The sequence below is a fragment of the Trachypithecus francoisi genome, unplaced genomic scaffold, assembly GCF_009764315.1.
Source record: "Trachypithecus francoisi isolate TF-2019V2 unplaced genomic scaffold, Tfra_2.0 Lachesis_group12, whole genome shotgun sequence".
NCBI lineage: Eukaryota > Metazoa > Chordata > Mammalia > Primates > Cercopithecidae > Trachypithecus > Trachypithecus francoisi.
Genome location: NW_022681457.1, coordinates 93,607,830 through 93,626,160, shown reverse-complemented (window position 1 = coordinate 93,626,160; position 18,331 = coordinate 93,607,830). Strand labels below are relative to the sequence as shown.

Here is an 18,331-nt window from a genome sequence, read left to right as displayed (position 1 = left end):
AGATCTTGATTTAGGTCCTAGCCCTACAACTCACTGTGTGACCTTGGACATGGTACTTAACCTCTCATAGTCTCAGTTTCCTCAGTTATGAACTACAAATAATAATAGTATCTACCTTGTTGGGTCATTGTGAGGATTGAATTGGACATTCCATCCATAGTGCTTAGCACAGTGCTGGCAATTTCAGCATTCTGAAAATGCTGGCCATTAGTATTATTAGGAGACGCCCTGGGGTTTTCACTCAATGATATCAGTTTCCTTCTCACTCTGAAATTCCCAAAACATGCTAGGCTGTCTCACACCCCTGTGCTGTTTGACCTCTTTGAACAAGCTGTACTGTGGCTTAGAATGCTGTTCTCCCCACGCGTGTCTTCCAAATATACTCCTCTTCATCCTTCAAGTCTCAGTTCAGGTGCCATGTCTTCTGTGAAGACTCCATTGATTGCCCTCTTCTGTGCTTCCAGCATGAGCCTCCACCTGCCCTGGAATCCGACTGCCATTAGAGCCCTGATTCTGTGTTTTTTTTTTTTTTTTTTTTTTAAGTTTCTCCCCATCCAGTCTGAGGGCTCTCCCCAGGAATAAGGATTGGCCAACATGGAGAAACCCCGTCTCTACTAAAAATACAAAACTTAGCCGGCTGTGGTTGGCGGGCATGTGTAATCCCAGCTACCCCGGAGGGGTACTGAGGTGGGAGAATCACTTGAACCTGGGAGGCGGAAGTTGCAATGAGCCGAGATGGCACCACTGCACTCCAGCCTGGGCTACAGAGGGAAACTCTGTCTCAAACAACAACAACAATAACAAAACAGAGACAGAGGCTGGAGTGCAGTGGCATGATCTTGGCTCACTGCAACCTCTGACTGCTGGGTTCAAGTGATTCTCCTGCCTCAGCCTCCTGAGTAGCTGGAACTACAGGCATGTGCCACCACAGCTGGTTAATTTTTTAATTTTTTGTAGACACAGTATCTTGCTATGTTGTCTAGACTGGCCTTGAACTTCTGGGCTCAAGCAATCCTCCCACTTTGGCCTCCAGAGTGCTGGGATTACAGGTGTGAGTCACTTCCCCAGGCCCCTTGTTTATTTATTGTATGCGTCCTTCCAGTAGACATCCTCACCAAGAGCAGGGATTACTCTCTGCTTAGTTCACTGCTTATTCCCAATTCCTGGCACATAGTAGGTGCTTAATAAACATCTGAAGAATGAATTCAGATGCACGGGCTCCAGGTTCCAACAAATTACAACCTGTTATGCAGGTGGAACCCAGGAATCTGTATTTTATTTTAAAAATGTATACATATATATGTTTATAAACTTTATTTTAGGAGACAGGATTTCACTATGTTGCCCAGGGTAGACTCAAACTCCTGATCTCAAGGGATCCTCTTGTCTCAGACTCCCAAATAGCTAGGACTACAGGTGCACCCCACTGAGCCTAGTGGAATCTATATTTTATTATTATTATTATTATTATTTTTGAGACAGCGTCTTCCTCTGTTGCCCAGGCTGGAGTGCAGTAGTGCAGTCTTAGCTCACTGCAACTTCTGCCTCCCAGGTCCAAGCAATTATCATGCTGTAGCCTCCCCTACAGCTGGGATTACAGGTGTATGCCACCACGCCTGGCTAATGTTTGTAATTTTAGTAGAGACGGGGTTTCGCCATGTTGGCCAGGCTGGTCTCGAACTCCTGGCCTCAAGTGATCTGCCGACCTCAGCCTCCCAAAGTGTTGGGATTACAGGCATGAGACACCGTGCCCGGCTGTATCTGTATTTTAGAAAGGCATCCCAAGTAGGCCTGGCACAGTGGCTCACGCCTGTAATCCCAGAACTTTGGGAGGCCGAGGCAGGCAGATCACGAGGTCAGGAGATTGAGACCATCCTGGCTAACGCAGTGAAACCCTGTCTCTATTAAAAATACAAAAAAAAAAAAAAAAAAATTAGCTGGGCATGGTGGCGGGCGCCTGTAGTCCCAGCTATTCTGGAAGCTGAGGCAGGAGAATGGCGTGAACCCGGGAGGCAGAGCTTGCAGTGAGCCGACATCGTGCCACTGTACTCCAGCCTGGGTGACAGAAAGAGACTCTGTCTCAAAAAAAAAAAAAAAAAAAGGCATCCCAAGTATAGTGAAGGTTGAGAAGCCCTATCCCAGAACGTCAGCAGTAAAGCAGCCAGCGAATATCACGCAAGCAAAATCTAGCCCTTTCATTTCACAGATGACATCACCAAGACCAGAGCGGGAGTAGTTCCCCAAGGTCACAGGTTGTTGACAGAGAAAGAACGAGTGCCAACAGTAGGGTCAGAAACCCAGCACAAGGCTCCCTGGAGCTCCAGCTGGCCTGGGCCTGCTCAGTCTCATTCCAGGGCCGACCGAGGGGAACTGCTGAGTCACTGGAACTGAGGCCCAAGGCAGGGTGTGGCCTGCATCTCCTGGGTAGGGGTGGAGCAGAGTGGGACTGCTCCCACCCCCTCCGGTGACTGAGGCTGAGGCTGGAAAAGGGACAGACAGAGAGCTCAGACTGGCTCCCCATTCGCAGGACCCCTCCCTTCAAGTGAAACCACCTTTGCAAACATTACAACTGAGGAAATTATGAGAGTGAAAGGGATCTGACCTAACCAACACCATCTTGCTTCTAACCTCTAAGCTGCCCTTGTTCATTCTTGGGTGTAGGCCAAACCAACCTTGGGAAGGAATTTATACTTTAACTTTGAAACAAAAATTATAATAGCCCTTTCCCGAAATAAATCCCCGTTTTTTTTTTTTTTTTGAGACTGAGTCTCGCTCTGTCGCCCAGGCTGGAGTGTAGTGGCACGATCTCAGCTCACTGCAAGCTCTGCCTCCTAGGTTCCCGCCATTCTCCTGCCTCAGCCTCCCCGGTAGCTGGGACTACAGGCACCCACCAGCATGCCCGGCTAATTTTTTCGGTATTTTTTTTTAGTAGAGATGGAGTTTCACCTTGTTAGCCAGGATGGTCTCGATCTCCTGACCTCGTGATCTGCCCGCCTTGGCCTCCCAAAGTGCTGGGATTACAGGCGTGAGCCACTGCACCCGGCCGAAATAAATCCCCTTCTTGCCTGGGGACGAATCCTCCTTCATAGGACTAAGAAATTACATGATTAGAAATTACAGTTTAGGCTGGGCGCAGTGGCTCACGCCTGTAATCCCAGCACTTTGGGAGGCCGAGGTGGGCGGATCACGAGGTCAAGAGTTCGAGACCAGCCTGACCAATATAGGGAAACCCCGTCTCTACTAAAAATACAAAAGTTAGCTGGGCGTAGTGGCACGAGCCTGTAATCCCAGCTACTTGGGAGGCTGGGGCAGGAGAATCGCTTGAACCTGGAAGGCAGAGGTTGCAGTGAGCTGAGATCACACCACTGCATTCCAGCCTGGGCAACAGGGCGAGACCCCGTCTCAAAAAGAAAAAAAAAAAAAAAAGGAAATTACAGTTTATTGGGAGGCCGAGGCAGGCAGATCACCTAAGGTCAGGAGTTCAAGACCAGCCTGGCCAACATGGTGAAACCCCATCTCTACTAAAAATACAAAAGTTAGCTGGGTGTGTGATGGTGGGCGCCTGTAATTCCAGCTACTCAGGAGGCTGAGGCAGAAGAATCGCTTGAACCCAGGAGGCAGAGGTTGCAGTGAGCCGAGATCCTGTCACCGCACTCCAGCCTGGGTGACAGAGCAAGACTCAGTCTCAAAAAAAAAAAAAAAAATTATGGTTTAGGAACCATGCAGGCTCTGGCTGCAAGAGCCTGAACCTCCTCAAATTGCTCCTGGGAATAACATCACTGTTGCAAAACCTAAGATACGTGCTTGAGATATTTTGCAGACCTTGCTGTTCCCAGCTGACGCCATCCAGACCCATAATCTGGCTCCACCAGTTCTTCGATCTCACCCTGAAACAGTAGACAGCATGAAGAACTCACCTCATAGGGGCTTGGCGCGGTGGCTCACGCCTCTAATCCCAGCACTTTGGGAAGCTGAGGCAGGCAGATCACAAGGTGAAACCCTGTCTCTACAAAAAATACACAAAAATTAGGTGGGCTTGGTGGCGCATACCTGTAACCCCAGACACTTGGGAGTCTGAGGCAGCAGAATTGCTTGACCCCGGGAGGCGGAGGATGCAGTGAGCCGAGATCGCGCCACTGCACTCCAGCCTGGGCGACAGAGTGAGACTCTGTCTCAAAAAAAAGAAAGAAAAACTCACCTCAGCCTCATGGTTCCTGTTGGTTTTATCCCCAACCTGACCAATTAGCACTCCCCACTTCCTGAGCCCCTACCCACTAAATTAACTTAAAAACTCCCATCCCTGAATTTTCAGGGAGGCTTATTTGAGTAGCAAAACTTCGTTCTCCCGTACAGCCAGCTCTGCATGAATTACTCTTTCTGTATTGCAATTCTCCTGTCCTGATAAATCGGCACTGTCTAGGCAGTGGGTAAGGAGAATTCATTGGGCGTTTACGCCAGGACCCCAACCTGTGACCAAACTAATTTAGTGGTGAAGTTAAACCAATGCTCAATTTCAAGAATTGGTTATAGCCTTTGAAATGGCTAATCCATTTTTAAAAATTTTAAGATTGTCAGTAATAAATAAAACTAAGCTTACATGTAATTCAGCTTTGAGAAAATATTCTTATTTTATTTTTATATTGTGAGACAGAGTCTCACTCTGTTATCCAGGCTGGAGTTCAGTGGCGTGATCTCGGCTCACTGCAACCTCCACCTCCCTGATTCTAGTGATTCTCCTGCCTTAGCCTCCCGAGTAGCTGGGACTACAGGTGCGTGCCACCACACCCAGCTAATTTTTGTATTTTCAGTAGAGATTGGGTTTCACCAAAAAGGCCAGGCTGGTCTCGAATTCCTTACCTCAGGTGATCTGCCTGCCTTGGCCGCCCAAAGTGCTGGGAGAGGAATGAGCCATTGCACCGGCCAGTTTTGAGTAAATCTTTTTTTTTTTTTTTGAGATGGTGTCTCACTCTGTCACCCAGGCTGGAGTGCAGTGGCATGATCTCGGCTCACTGCAAACTCCACCTCCTGGGTTCAAGTGATTCTTCTGCCTCAGCCTCCCGGGTAACTGGGACTACAGGTTCCTGCCACCGCACCTGGCTAATTTTTGTATTTTTAGTAGAGATGGGGTTTCACCATATTGGCCAGGCTGGTCTCAAACTCCTGACTTTGTGATCCAGCTGCATCGGCCTCCCAAGTGCTGGGATTACAGGCGTGAGCTACTGCACCCAGCTTGAGAAAATATTCTTAAAGCCTAGCTCTTGATATGAGGGAGATGGCAGGCATAATTTGACAGGGCCTTGAAGACAGTGACATAGGTGGAGTTTCAAAACTGTTTGAATGCCTCTTTACTAGGGCCTAAGATTTCCCAAACCTGGATCACCTGGGGCACCGGTGAAACGCAGATTCCCATCACTGCCTTGGAGATGTTGGATTCAGTGTGTCTCAGAGTAACTGGGGCTCAGGAATCTGGATTTTAAGGGATTCTTAAATTCTCCAAGACTGGGCCAGGCGTGGTGGCTCGTGCCTGTAATCCTAGCACTCTGGGAGGCCTAGGTGGGTGAATCGCCTGATGTCAGGAGTTCAAGACCAGCCTGGTCAACATGGCAAAACCTCACTGTTTGGACGAACGGAGGCAAGATGGCGCATTTCCGGGTTCTTCATCACCAACTTTTCCCCTGTGCGCGAAAATGCAGCTGGCGCCCGGGAAGGTCTAGAGTAAGCAGGCAGGCGCCAGGTGATGTCAATCCGAAGAGACCAAGATTTACCTGGTCGCACCTGCGGAGCCCCTCCCCTCCCCCACACGCCCGTGCCCTGCCTATGGCCCTTCCACTCCTAGAATAGCTGCTCTCGGCCGGGCGCGGTGGCTTAAGCCTGCAATCCCAGCACTTGGGGAGGCCGAGATGGGCGGATCACGAGGTCAGGAGCTCGAGACCATCCTGGCTAACACGGTGAAACCCCGTCTCTACTAAAAAATACAAAAAACTAAGGGCGAGGTGGCGGGCGCCTGTAGTCCCAGCTACTCGGGAGGCTGAGGCAGGAGAATGGCGTAAACCCGGGAGGCGGAGCTTGCAGTGAGCTGAGATCCGGCCACTGTACTCCAGCCTGGGCGACAGAGCGAGACTCCGTCTCAAAAAAAAAAACAAAAAAAAAAAGCTGCTGTCAGCAGGCGCGCTGGGACGGGCTTCCTCAGACCCTATTTTTGTCGGGACTGTATCAGGAACTCCGCGAGACCCCTGCCCGGCGACTTTCTTGGTCTCCTTTGCCGGAGGCCGACAGATTTCACCCACACACCTTCTTCCCTGAAGCTAGATGACCAAAGAATAAATTTGCAGTTTTGCTTTTAGCCTTGCCTACTCGCTGGTTCTTTTGTGCTCGCTCTGGTGGTCTTAGAAAAACAAATCAGTTGGTGCCGAATCCGGGAGGAGATCCCTCCTCAGGTCTCTGAGGGTTGAGGAACCTCCTCCTGCTCCCACGCCGCAGACGGACCAGGACCTGAGACCCCGCTTCCCTTACTCTCATGGCCTCTCTGGGGTAAGTGCCCTTGTCTCCTCTTTACCTCCCTCGGCCAAAAATCCTGCGCAGGTCCGAGGCTTACTTTTGAGCCACCAAGTGACTGGGGAGACCCGTTCAGGAAGGAGACGTCCGTAGCCTGAAGGTAATCTCCACCTTGGCTCCAAGAGCTTCCAGTCTGTCTCTGGTGATTTCAAAGGACGCTTTGAAGCCAGGCAGAGATCTCCATTGTGTAAGTAAAGAGGAAACAAATGGGAAACCCCCAGTTCAAATTTCTAAAGAGCACCCCTTTAGGGTGCCTCCTAGCCAATTTAAAAACCTTAAAGTGGTCAGTTTTCCTTTCCACTGCGGCATGGCCCCAATACAAACTAGATAATCAGTCTCAGTGGCCACCAGAGGGCACTTTAGACCGTAATGTTCTGATTGACCTCAGCAATTTCTGCCAGCGGCTAGGCAAGTGGTCCGAAATTAATTACATACAAGGCTTTTGGGCCTTACGCTCTCGTCCCGACTTGTGTAGCCGGTGTTCTTTGGTTCAGGTTATACTGGCCAAGGATGCCGACTCACAGGAACCCGAAAAAGAGGAGTCTTTATTCCTTTCTGTTTAGCCGGAAAGGAACCTAGGGTTTCCTTCTGTCTCCGTACCCTCACCCCCGCCCTACACTCCTCCTTCATTTTTCAATCAGTTCAACTTTCCTACTCTACTACTGAAAATATAAATTTAGAGTGTATGAAGGATTTCCTCCAATTACATGATTCTAAATTGTAATAAACACTTTATAATAACATTCTTTAATGAAGATATAAATTCTTCAAAATACAAAGGAAACAAAAACAAGGAAAAAATTACATAGTTTTGATACTTCATGAGACGTAAATTGTTCTCAAAGTTTAGCTGAACAACTATACAGTAATATTTTCAAAACCCTGTTTTTTTAAATACAAAAGAATACCCTAACACAGTAGAGTCTCATAATGCCCTGGCGAACACCAATTTGATGCTTTAAGATTTTAATGTATTGTTAACACATTTTCAAACTCAGGCGAGTTTAGAAGTCTTCATATTGAATTCCTTCCACTCTGCGTCCTTTTAAAGGGCCAGTTTCAATGACGATAGTAGCTGAAAAAGTCTTCTCATTGATGGATTCAAGGGTACCTTCATTTCCTCTGTAGCCTCCATTTAAAACTAGAATTCTTTTTCCTGGTGCTGGAATTACTGTCTCTAAATGAGTCTGGTCAAGTTTCAGCTTGTCTCCAGAATCAATCATCTTCAAAACAGCTGTGTATTTGTCAATTACTTCCTCAACGATACCCTTTTTCTTATATTTCTCTCCCAGTTTTTTGGTTATAATTTTCACAATAATTTCAGGCTGTAGCCAGTTGTCTGTTCGGGCAGTTCTTTTCTTTTCCTCTTCAATCTCCATGATTTCATCCAGTGCAGATTTCTTTTTCTTCTTTTCTTTGGACTGAGCTGAGCTCTGGGCAGATTTTTTTCGTTTCACTGATGCTGAACTTCCTACTGTCTTCAGTGCACTCGGTCCCAGAGTACTTGACTTGGAAGACGTTGCTCCGGATGAACTGCATGCTCCTTTACTCAAATTAAACGTGACTTTCTCTTCATCATTTTCTCTGCTTAATTCCGTAAAAGTAGGGGCCTCCTGCTCCTTCCCTTCCAGGCCTCTTCTTACTTGTTCTTCAATAAATTTGGCAGTTTTTTCTTCATCAAGATCCTGCTTTTTCTTTTTCTCCAGTTGCAGTTGCTAGCGAATGGTTTCTGGGTCCCTGTCTATGTACTGAATATACCAGCCTTTTGGTGTCTCATCCACTTTGCACAAGCCTTCTCTGCCCAGCCACTTAGTAAAATCGGTCAGAGTTTCCCACTGAGTTGCATTCATATGGATGTGCTCTCGGTGGCTGATGTATTCATTGTAGACAATGTTGTTGTGGACCCTTTTAGTACCAAAGCGTCTCCTGAGAAGTTCTAAAAAGTCATTTCGGAATTCCTCTAAAAAATAATCCATAAACTGCTGAGGATTTTCTGAAGCCAGCAATAGTTGTCTCTGATGAGATTCGGACATACAATGACACTTAAAGCCATTCTCGTCCCGGCACTGCTTCTGGCACATCTGGCAATACCAGCGTAGTTTCTGCAGGCCCTTGGACTTGATCCTGTTGGCGATAGCCTTGGGAGTAAGAAAATCTGACTTCCCCATGGCGACCATGGCAGCGGTCACTTTCTGGACTCTAGTGCCCAGCAAGCCGGAAACGGAACTTGGCTGGCGGCGGTGGGTGGGACAAATCCCAGCTGAGAGGCGAAAAGAGGTGGGGCCTGGGAAGACTGGGTTGCAACGCTCGCGACACTCCCCTCCTCTTCTTCCTCTTCAAAATATTCCTCTTCATCCTCTTCCTCCTCCTCTTCATCATTGCTGTTGATATTAATAACCGTCAAATCCTCTTCCAGGGCTGGGGGTCCTCCTCCACCAGGAGTCCCTTCAGGGACCAACTGGGGTGGCGGGAGAGGCCCTGGGGCTGCAGGAAGTTCTTCAGGCTCCTCCTTGGCTGGCACAGGAGTGCCCCACCCTGGGAGCTCCTTCCAGCTCCTACATTTGGACGACGACGGCTGAGGGTGCCGAGACTCGGGGACCCCCATCACCCTTGCCGAAGCCGTGGGTAACTCTCCTGGTAGCGGGTAAGACAATTTTTTAATCAACAGCGGGGCAGCCTTCCATCCAATCCACTCCTTAATTGCTGCCTGGTCAACAACTACTTTGCGCACTTGTTCCTCATTCCCAGCTAGAAAGGGCCCCCACCAAAAGCAATCAGTGGAAATCAGTTCAACTTTCCCCCACTCGCCTCAAACTTACTAAATTTTCTTAATTATTTCATACTCCCCAGCCTTGCCAGGACTATCCTTACTATCCTTCTGGGTTTTGTCCGTGTTCCAACGAATGCTTCCGTTCCTCATTCCTATACTAATACTGTGCCTTATTTTATGTTTTGCCCCCATTTTGATTGAGTTTCTCTGTGTCAAGATTCAAGAAATCACTCGCATCACCTTCAACCAAATGTTTCTTCATCTGTGTGTCCAAATACCAACCATAGGCCCCGACCTGAACGACGCCCCTTAACAGCAGGAAGTAGCCAGACAGATCACGGCGCCCCTTGATCACTATTACCAATAAAAGGTTGGACTGTTTGGACGAACGGCGGCAAGATGGCGCATTTCCGGGTTCTTCACCAACTTTTCCCGTGTGCGTGAAAATGCAGCTGGCACCCGGGAAGGTCTAGAGTAATCAGGCATGCGCCAGGTGATGTCAATCCGAAGAGACCAAGATTGACCTGGTGGCACCTGCGGAGCCCCTCCCCTCCCCGACAGGCCCGTGCTCTGCCTATTGCCCTTCCACTCCTAGAAAAGCCGCTCTCAGCAGGCGTGCTGGGGTGGGCTTCCTCAGCCCCTACTTTTGTCGGGACTGTATCAGGAACTCCGCGAGACCCCTGCCCGGCGACTTTCTTGGTCTCCTTTGCCGGAGGCCAACAGATTTCACCCACACACCTTCTTCCCTGAAGCTAGATGACCAAAGAATAAATTTGCAGTTTTGCTTTTAGCCTTGCCTACTCGCTGGTTCTTTTGTGCTCGCTCTGGTGGTCTTAGAAAAACAAATCACTCACCTCTACTAAAATTACAAAAATTAGCCAGGCGTGGTGGCACATGCCAATAATCCCAGCTACTTGGGAGGCTGAAGCAAGAAAATCACTTGAACCCAGGAGGTGGAGGTTGTAGTGAGCTCAGATCACGCTGTTGTACTCCAGCCTGGGTGACAGAGTGAGACTCCATCTCCAAAAAAGAAAAAAAAAAGTTCTGCAAGATTGATACACTGCCCGGGCCCTTTGGAATGAACCTTCTTAGAAAGGAATGAGGCCTTGGTGTCAGGACCTACTTCATCCCTAATCTGTTTAGAAGTTGCAAGACCCACATTCCAATGCACTGAAGAAAACATGATTATGCCCCTAAGTCCCAGTAGACTGTTGTGCTTGTCAAATGCACTGTGGGTCAATTCACATTTCATTGCTTCAAAGAATGCCATGGGCACCTTTATGACTCATTAGTTATTGGAAGATGGTCAGCCCTACCTGGATTATTTTAATATGCAGAGGTTATTGGAAGATGGCCTCAGGATGGCAGGAGCTGGGGGAACTCCACTGGACTGCCTGGAAAGACCAGTTAGATTGGTTCCAGAGTGGGGAATTTAATATTTGGATCCAGGTCTGCCTAACTCCTGCAGTTCATGCTGATCATTGCCGTAGTAGCTCTCCCAAGTTAATACAGAATGCTCATCATCACACACACAACCCCGAGACACATGCCTACATGCAGAAGTGAGACACGGTAGGTCTCTTGCAGACAGAACATTGCTTCCTGCTTTCCTCCTCTAGCCTAACCTTCCAGCCCTGCCCACCCTCTCTAAAGTATGGCTCTAACTGATTAACTTGTGATGGAAATCCTTCAATAGTTCCCCATTGCTAACACGTCAGGCTGATGCATTGATTCAACATTCAGGACTGTGGTAACCCAGATACAACTCCCTTTTTTTTGAGATTGAGTCTCTACCAAGTGCAGTGGCTCATGCCTGTAATCTCAGCACATTGGGAGGCCGAAGTGGGCAGATCACTTGAGGCCAGGAGTTCAAAACCAGCCTGGGCCAACATGGTGAAACTCCGTCTCTACTAAAAATACAAAAATTAGCTGGGTGTGGTGGCATGTGCCAGTAGTCCCAGCTACTGGGGAGGCTGAGGCATGAGAATTATTTGAATCCGGGAGGCAGAGGTTGCAGTGAGCCAAGATCGAGCTACTGCGCTCCAGCCTGGGGTGACAGAGTGAGACTGTCTCAAAAAAAAAAAAAAAAAGAGTGAGAGATGGGAGAGTTGGGGTCTTGCTCTGTCACCCAGGCTGGAGTGCAGTGGTATAAGAGCTCACTGCAGCCTTAAACTCATGGGCTCAAGCTATCCTCCTGAGCACACACTTGTGGTCCCAGCTACTCAGGAGGCTGAAGAGGGAAGATCACTTGAGCCTAGAAAGGCAAGGCTGCAGTGAGCCATAATTATGCTACTGCACTCCAGCCTGGGTGATAGAGCAAGACCCTGTCTCTCATCTCAAAAAAAAAAAAAAGAAAGAAAGAAAGAAAGAAAAACAAATAGAAAACGAATATGTTATCCACTGAAGCCTTCTCCAACCAATTCATCTCCAACTATTCTTACCCTGGCCACTATGTATTTTCCTACTTCCACCCTTTTGTTCATGCTGTTGCCTCTGCTAGGGCACTCAGATCTCTCTCCTGAGCTCCTGTTAACGACTGCCTTTCACTCTACTCTGTGCCCTCAGCATTGACTATCAGCAGAAGATCAGAAGCTCCTTGGAGGTTCTGTGTCTGTGACTTATTTTCCTCTGGACCCCATGGTCAGGAGTGGTCCACAGGTGTTTGCATAACTGACCTGGGGCGTCGTTATGTAAGGACTTCTGATTCTTACCTGCCAGCTGCATCAAGACCTGTCACCATGGAAGAAAAAGAGGAAGCTCCACAGAAATTATTGGGGGAAGAGTTCCAAGAGTAAGTGAAAGAGGCCAGGTGTGGTGGCTTACTCCTGTAGTCCCAGCATTTTAGGAGGCCAAGACAGGTAGATCACTTGAAGTCAGGAGTTCGAGACTAGCCTGGCCAACATGGTGAAACCCCATCTCCACTATAAATACAGCACTCCAGCCTGGGCAACAGAGCGAGACACCATCTTAAAAATAAATAAAGAAATAAATAAAATAAAAATACAAACATTAGCCAGGGGTGATGGCAGGCACCTGTAATCCCAGCTACTCATTAGGCTGAGGCAGGAGAATTGCTTGAACCCGGGAGGTGGAGGTTGTAGTGAGTTGAGATTGCACCACTGCACTCCAGCCTGGGCGACAGAGTGAGACTTTATCTCAAGGGGGAAAAAAAGGAGCAGGGGGTCAAAGAGTAAGTAGAACACGTTGCCATTTGTGTGAAAAAGAAAAAGATGTGCAATTTTGTTTGTTTTTGAGACAGTCTTACTCTGTTGCCCAGGCTGTAGTGCAGCGGCACAATCTCAGCTCTCACTGCAACCTCAACTTCTTGGGCTCAAGCGATCCTCCTGCCTCAGCCTCCTGAGCAACTGGGACTAAAGGCATGTACCACTCCATGCTCGGCTAATTTTTACTTTTTACTTTTTTTTTTTTTTTTTTAAAGAAATGAAGCCTCCCTGTGTTGCCCAAGGTGAGTCTGGAACTCCTGGGCTCAAGCAGTCCTCCTGCTTCTGCCTCCAAAAGTGCTGGGATTACAAGCATGAGTCATTATGCCTGACCAAAAATTGTATAATTTAAAAAAGGCCTATCCTTGGAAAGATATGAAAAAAAGGTATGAGTATATAATCCCACTGGGACCTTCTGACTTCTGGACCTTATATACATATTACCTGTTCACCCACATACCCCCGACACACAAATTAAAACATTCTAAATACTGATTCTTGGGTTGTATCCCCAGAAAAGTATCCAGGATATCAAAGGTTGGATGCAGGAATCTGTGTCTAAAGCACGGTGTGTCAGTTCATTCCACACCCAGAACTGAATTCTCAGGAAGAGCCAAGATGCAAAGGATATTTGGAAGCATACACTTTAAATGCATTTTATCAGGAAAATAAGTATGAAGATCTCTAAGGGATTATGAAGCCACATTTGGGAACCCACTGATTTTGTTTGACCTCTGCTTTTTTTTTTTTTTTTTTTCCGGATGAGGATAGAGAGGGAGTGAGTTGCCTAAAGCTGCATACCCACACACCCACTCAGAGTCACAGGCCAGTGCCCCAGGATTTCTTTCTTTCTTCTTTTTTTTTTTTGAGACGGAGTCTCGCTCTATCACCCAGGTTGGGGTAGAGTGGCTCCATCTGAGCTCTTCGCATCTCTACTTTGCGAGTTCAAGTGATTCTTGTTCCTCAGCCTCCTGGGTAGCTGGGATTACAAGCGCCCGCTACCACCCCTGCCTAATTTTTGTATTTTTAGTAGAGACAGGGTTTCATCATGTTGGCCAGGCTGGTCTCAAACTCCTGACCTTCTGTGATCTGCCCACCTCAGCCTTCAAAAGTGTTGGGATTACAGGCATGAGCCACCATGCCTGGCCACCCCAGGAATATTTGATAGCATCAACATCAAATCATCCCTGCCTGCCCTCGTGCAGGGACTTCTCACTTAGAAAGTTCTACAGACCCAACGGGCAGGACAGGAAGATAGAGAAGAAAACACCGTCTTTAATCAACCCACCTGCACAGAAACCAGGAGAGCACTCCCCTCCTTGCAAGGTCCCAGTGAAAAGAGAACCTGGTCCCCTTACAAAAACCATCTTATAAAAACAAAAGGCTTCAAAGCACCAGTGGCTGCACCCGTTGAGTAGAAAGGGGCCTGGGAGAGTGGGGTTGAGAGAAGTAGGGGCTGGAGGCCGGGCTGGCCCAGTGAACAGCAGCAGCTTAGCCTGAGGGAGCTGCCCCCCTCTTGAGCTATACCCAGCAGCTAGGAGCTCCATGCCTGTGGGGGCCAGAGGAACTCCTGGGGCTGGCTGCTTGCAGTTGGGATGGCGGGGTGGGGTTGTCAGCCTTGCTCAGGATATTTTGGCGGTAGAGAGTAGGGAATGATAGATTGGAGGGTAGTGGGCGAGAAGTGAAGTGGTCACCAGACAGGCTCAGGTGTGCAAACCACACACACCATCTGGGTGTCCCCCCAGTTCCTCCATACCTCCTGCCCTCCTTTCTAACCCAGGGCCACACCTCTTTCACAGATGAAATGCTGAGGCCTGATCCTCTCATCTGTGGACACACCAGGCAGTGTGTGGGATGCAGGGTCCTCAGGAGTGTCTGTGGAGGGAGGTGGGGAAAGTGTTCTCGCCTCTACTTGCCCCCAAGGAAGGGTGAGGGTGCTGGCAATCCTGACTCCTCCACTACTCACACCCCCATCTGCCCCTTCAGAACTCCTTGTGGGCTTGTTAGAGGAGGCTTCTGGCCATTGAATTGGTTGTAAACGCTGGTGATCTGTAAACACTGGAGTCTGGGCAGCGCTGACCAGCATTGCTCCCCTCTGGAACCACAAGCCTTCCAACTGGTGAGGTGGATGGAGCCATCAGGGGTGAGTGGAGTTGTGGAGGGGATGGGGATACAGTAGAACCAGCCTCAGGGACCTGGAAGGGGGTGGGGTGACTGAGTTGGGGCCCCACTTTCCTGGAGGAGAGAGCTTGAAAGATTTGCCAAGGGTGGACAGAGGCTGAGTGTAGGAAGGCTTCTCTGTGGGTGGGGCTGAATTTAGGGCTCTGTCCATCTGGTTCCCAATAAGAGAACGAATGGGTATATTGCTTTAAGAGAGGCATTGGCAAGTGGTGGCGGTGGTGTGTGAATATGGTGGAGACCACATGGGTCCAAGCTGGAGGGGGGCTTGGAAACAGAACTCAAGAGAGCAGACATGGGTTTTACAGTCAGAAACTGCAGAAAGTACACTGTGTTCAAGGCCCACTTCCACCAAAAATCTAGCTGTGTGGCCTCAAGCAAATCGCATCTCTGGGCCTCAGTTTTAATGTACTGCAAAATGGGAATTTTAATCCCAGTCTAGGTCATGGAATTGAGTTAAATGAGAAGTCTAAAAGAGTCCATTTGCTAAGGGATTAATTACTTGAGGAGGGGAAACCGAGGCCCTGAGAGGGCAAGGGCTTAGCCAGATGTCACAGTCAGTGTTGGACCTGCGATTAGAACGCAGGACTCCTGCTCCTAGATCACAGTAGCTTTCCCCAGAGCTGGTGAGTGAGTGTGGTGGGATGGGATGGGTGTGATGTCCTGCTGTTTTTGGACAGGGGGCAGGATGCTGGGTGAAGGGTGAAAGAGAGGCTGGAGAAGAAAGGAAGGCCCCAGCTCACGCCAAGGCTGAGATTAAAAACAAACAAACAAACAAACAAACAAAAAACAAAAAACCCGCGGTGCCCCTCCCCTGCCCCGCCCCACTCCTCCGAAGTCCGGGCTGCGAAGAGCCAAGCCCAAGTCCAAGTCCAAGTCCAATACGCGTCTCCGGCTGCAGACCCGGGGGCGGGCTCAGGCTGCAGTGAGCGCGCGGGCCACCAGGGGGCGCGCCTGCGCCTTGGCCTGAGCTCAAGGCAGCTGCGGTCAGTCCAGCGGCCCAAGGCGAGGCGCCGAGGTGGGCGCGGGGCAGAGGCTACCCCGACCTGCGGGAAACAAAGGCAGGTTAGGGACAGTGGACCTCAAAAGTATGGGGTCGGAGAGACCCGGTTGCCCTGCCCACTCCTCCGTCCCCTCCTTTTCGCAACCCCGACGCCCGGGCCTCCCCAAGTCAGCGGGGCGCCGTGACCCACGTGTACAGAGGCTGCAGCTGTAAATGCGACGTCTTCTGGGGCGCCTGGTATCCGTAGGAGTCAAAGCCGCCGATGAAGTCAACTGCGGAAGGGGGCGGCGCGTGTCAGAGTTCAGCGGCGGGGTGAGGAGAGGGAGACTGGGTCCTGAAGGGGAGGAATCTGAGGGCAGGACCCCCACCCGAGGAAGCGAAGCCAGAGAAGCCATGAGGAGGGGAGGAGCGAGGGTCAGACCCCGTGCAGGGCCTGGGGCGGGGCTTCGGCTGGACCCTGAGGGATGGGCCTCTGGGGGTCTGGAGGCGGCGGGGCCGGGCCAGCGGAGGGTCAGGCCCCAATCCTTAAGGCTTGGGCCTGGGAGGCTGGGCGGTCCTATGGGAGAGAAGGCTCTTGGGGGCGGGGCTCGAGCCTCTAAAGGGGACAAGACCTCTGACGGGGGTGGAGCGAGATTGGGGAAAGGCGGTGCTGGGGCCAGAGACTGGGCACCTGGACGTCTGGACCCCAGCCCGGAACGGGCTGGTATTCAGAACCTTCCACACCAGCCGCCTCTTCCCCTCGAAAGGGGCCAGTGACTTGGGCTCCCTCCCGCCACGGCCCGTCACAGGCCTCTGTCCAGGGTGCTGAAGGTGCGGGGCAAGGTTCCCCGCTTCCCTAGGGGTGCCTTACTCACAGCTGTCCTCCTCCTCCAGGAACACTTTGCTCACGTAGCAGGCGAACACGAAGCCGAACAGCTGGGAGTGAAGGTGACACGTCAGGGAGGGAAGGAGGAGTGGGAACCTCTTCCTCCACCCCCTGCAGGGCCCTGTACGCCCTGACTGGCAAGGGAGGAGGCATGCCAGGATGAAGGCAAACCCGTAACAACTTCCAGTTAATTGTTTTCACCTTAAAGTCAAACATACATGGTTTAACTCTTCTGAAAGTGTGACTTGAGGCAAATAATCATTTTACCTCTTTGAGCCTCAGTTTTCCCAGTTGGACTTGGGCAATACCTTATGGTGTGTTAAGAAGAAAGAGGATTATGTGACTTTGTGGGTACAAAGTGCCTAGGACAGGGCTGGCACTTCTAGAAACAGGAACTACTCCTATCTTGGAGTTTTTCTTTCTCCTTCCTTCCTTCTTTCTTTCTTTCTTTCTTTCTTTCTTTCTTTCTTTTTCTTCTCTTTCTTCCTTCTTTCCCTCCCTCCCTCCCTCCCTCCCTCCCTTCCTTCTTTCCTTCCTTCCTTCCTTCTTCCTTCCTTCCTTCCTTCCTTCCTTCTTTCTTTCTTTCAGACAGGGTCTCACTCTATCAGCCAGATTGGAGTGCAGTGATGCAGTCATGGCTAACTTCAGCTTCAACCTCCTGGGCTCAAGCGATCCTCCTGCCTCAGCCTCTCAAGTAGCTGGCTTCGCAGGCATGAGGCACCACGCCCACTGGGGTCACTTTTTTATTCTCACAACTCTGAGGCTGATATTGTCATTCCTTTTTGTAAAGAAGGAAACAAGCTCCGAGAAGGCAGGTGACTTGTCCAAAGTCACGCAGTGGGTGTGTTGAGCATTTAAACCCAGGATTGATTCATAGTCTGATGCCTCATACTATTCACTAAACCCTGCATAGGGGCTGGGGCAGGGGTGAGGGAAGGTGGTACAGGATATGGAAACAGATCCAGACAAAAGGACAGACAGGTGGAAGACCTAGGTTTATCCCCTCTTTTTTTTTTTTTAAGGAGTTTCACTCTTGTTGCCCAGGCTGGAGTGCAATGGTGCAATCTTGGCTCACCGCAACCTCCACCTCCTGAGTTCAAGCGATTCTCCTGCCTTAGCCTCCCGAGTAAGTGGGATTACAGGCATGTGCCACCACACCTGGCTAATTTTGTATTTTTAGTAAAGATGGGGTTTCTCCATGTTGGTCAGGCTGCTCTCGAACTCCTGACCTTAGGTGATCCACCCGCCTCGGCCTCCCAAAGTGCTGGGATTGCAGGTGTGAGTCACCCCACGCCCGACCCATCATCCCCTCTTAACTAGAGCTAAAGAAAGGGATCGAGAAGTGTGTGTAGGGTGGAGGACAGAAGGACTCACTGCCAGGAAGATCTGCAGGGCACTGCTGAGGGCTTCAATGTAGGGATAGTCAAGCAGGCAGCCAGTGACAGAGATGACATGGTGGTCCTCCAGAGCCAAGCGGGAGTTCAGAACAGGTGTCACCAGGCAGCCTGGTCCATTCTCCATCCACCAGGAGCGGTGCAGGGATGTGTTGAAGGTCATGATGAAGTCCCGGTCCTGGGGGCAAAGGGGCCTGGGATACTGAGTGTGAGGGAGAGGGAGGGGGGGAGCTACTTCCCCAGCCCGGGGAGACTTTATATTGATCGGTGAAGGGATTCAGGGAGTCTGCACCTGCAAGTCCATATTTGGCCAACAGGTGGCACTTAATGACCACACAGGCCTCA

The 18,331-nt window shown here is 49.9% G+C and overlaps 1 protein-coding gene and 1 pseudogene across 3 annotated transcripts in view; both read right to left on the bottom strand.

Moving 5' to 3' along the window:
- Nucleotides 1-7,448: 7,448 nt before the first annotated feature.
- On the bottom strand, nt 7,449-8,881 carry LOC117092979 (annotated as a pseudogene). The gene has a single exon (XR_004440986.1). The product of XR_004440986.1 is annotated as a DNA/RNA-binding protein KIN17-like (transcript).
- A 4,920-nt stretch (nt 8,882-13,801) lies between these two features.
- NKAIN1 (sodium/potassium transporting ATPase interacting 1) overlaps nt 13,802-18,331 on the bottom strand; it is a 59,261-nt gene continuing 54,731 nt past the window's right edge. For both annotated transcript variants that reach the window (XM_033227393.1, XM_033227392.1), the window contains 4 exons: nt 17,967-18,164; nt 16,582-16,642; nt 15,918-15,999; nt 13,802-15,770 (listed from right to left, as the gene is read on the bottom strand). In XM_033227393.1, coding sequence (XP_033083284.1) covers nt 15,761-15,770; nt 15,918-15,999; nt 16,582-16,642; nt 17,967-18,164 — 351 coding nt within the window. In that variant the 3' untranslated portion in view covers nt 13,802-15,760. The remainder of the gene's footprint in view (nt 15,771-15,917; nt 16,000-16,581; nt 16,643-17,966; nt 18,165-18,331) is intronic.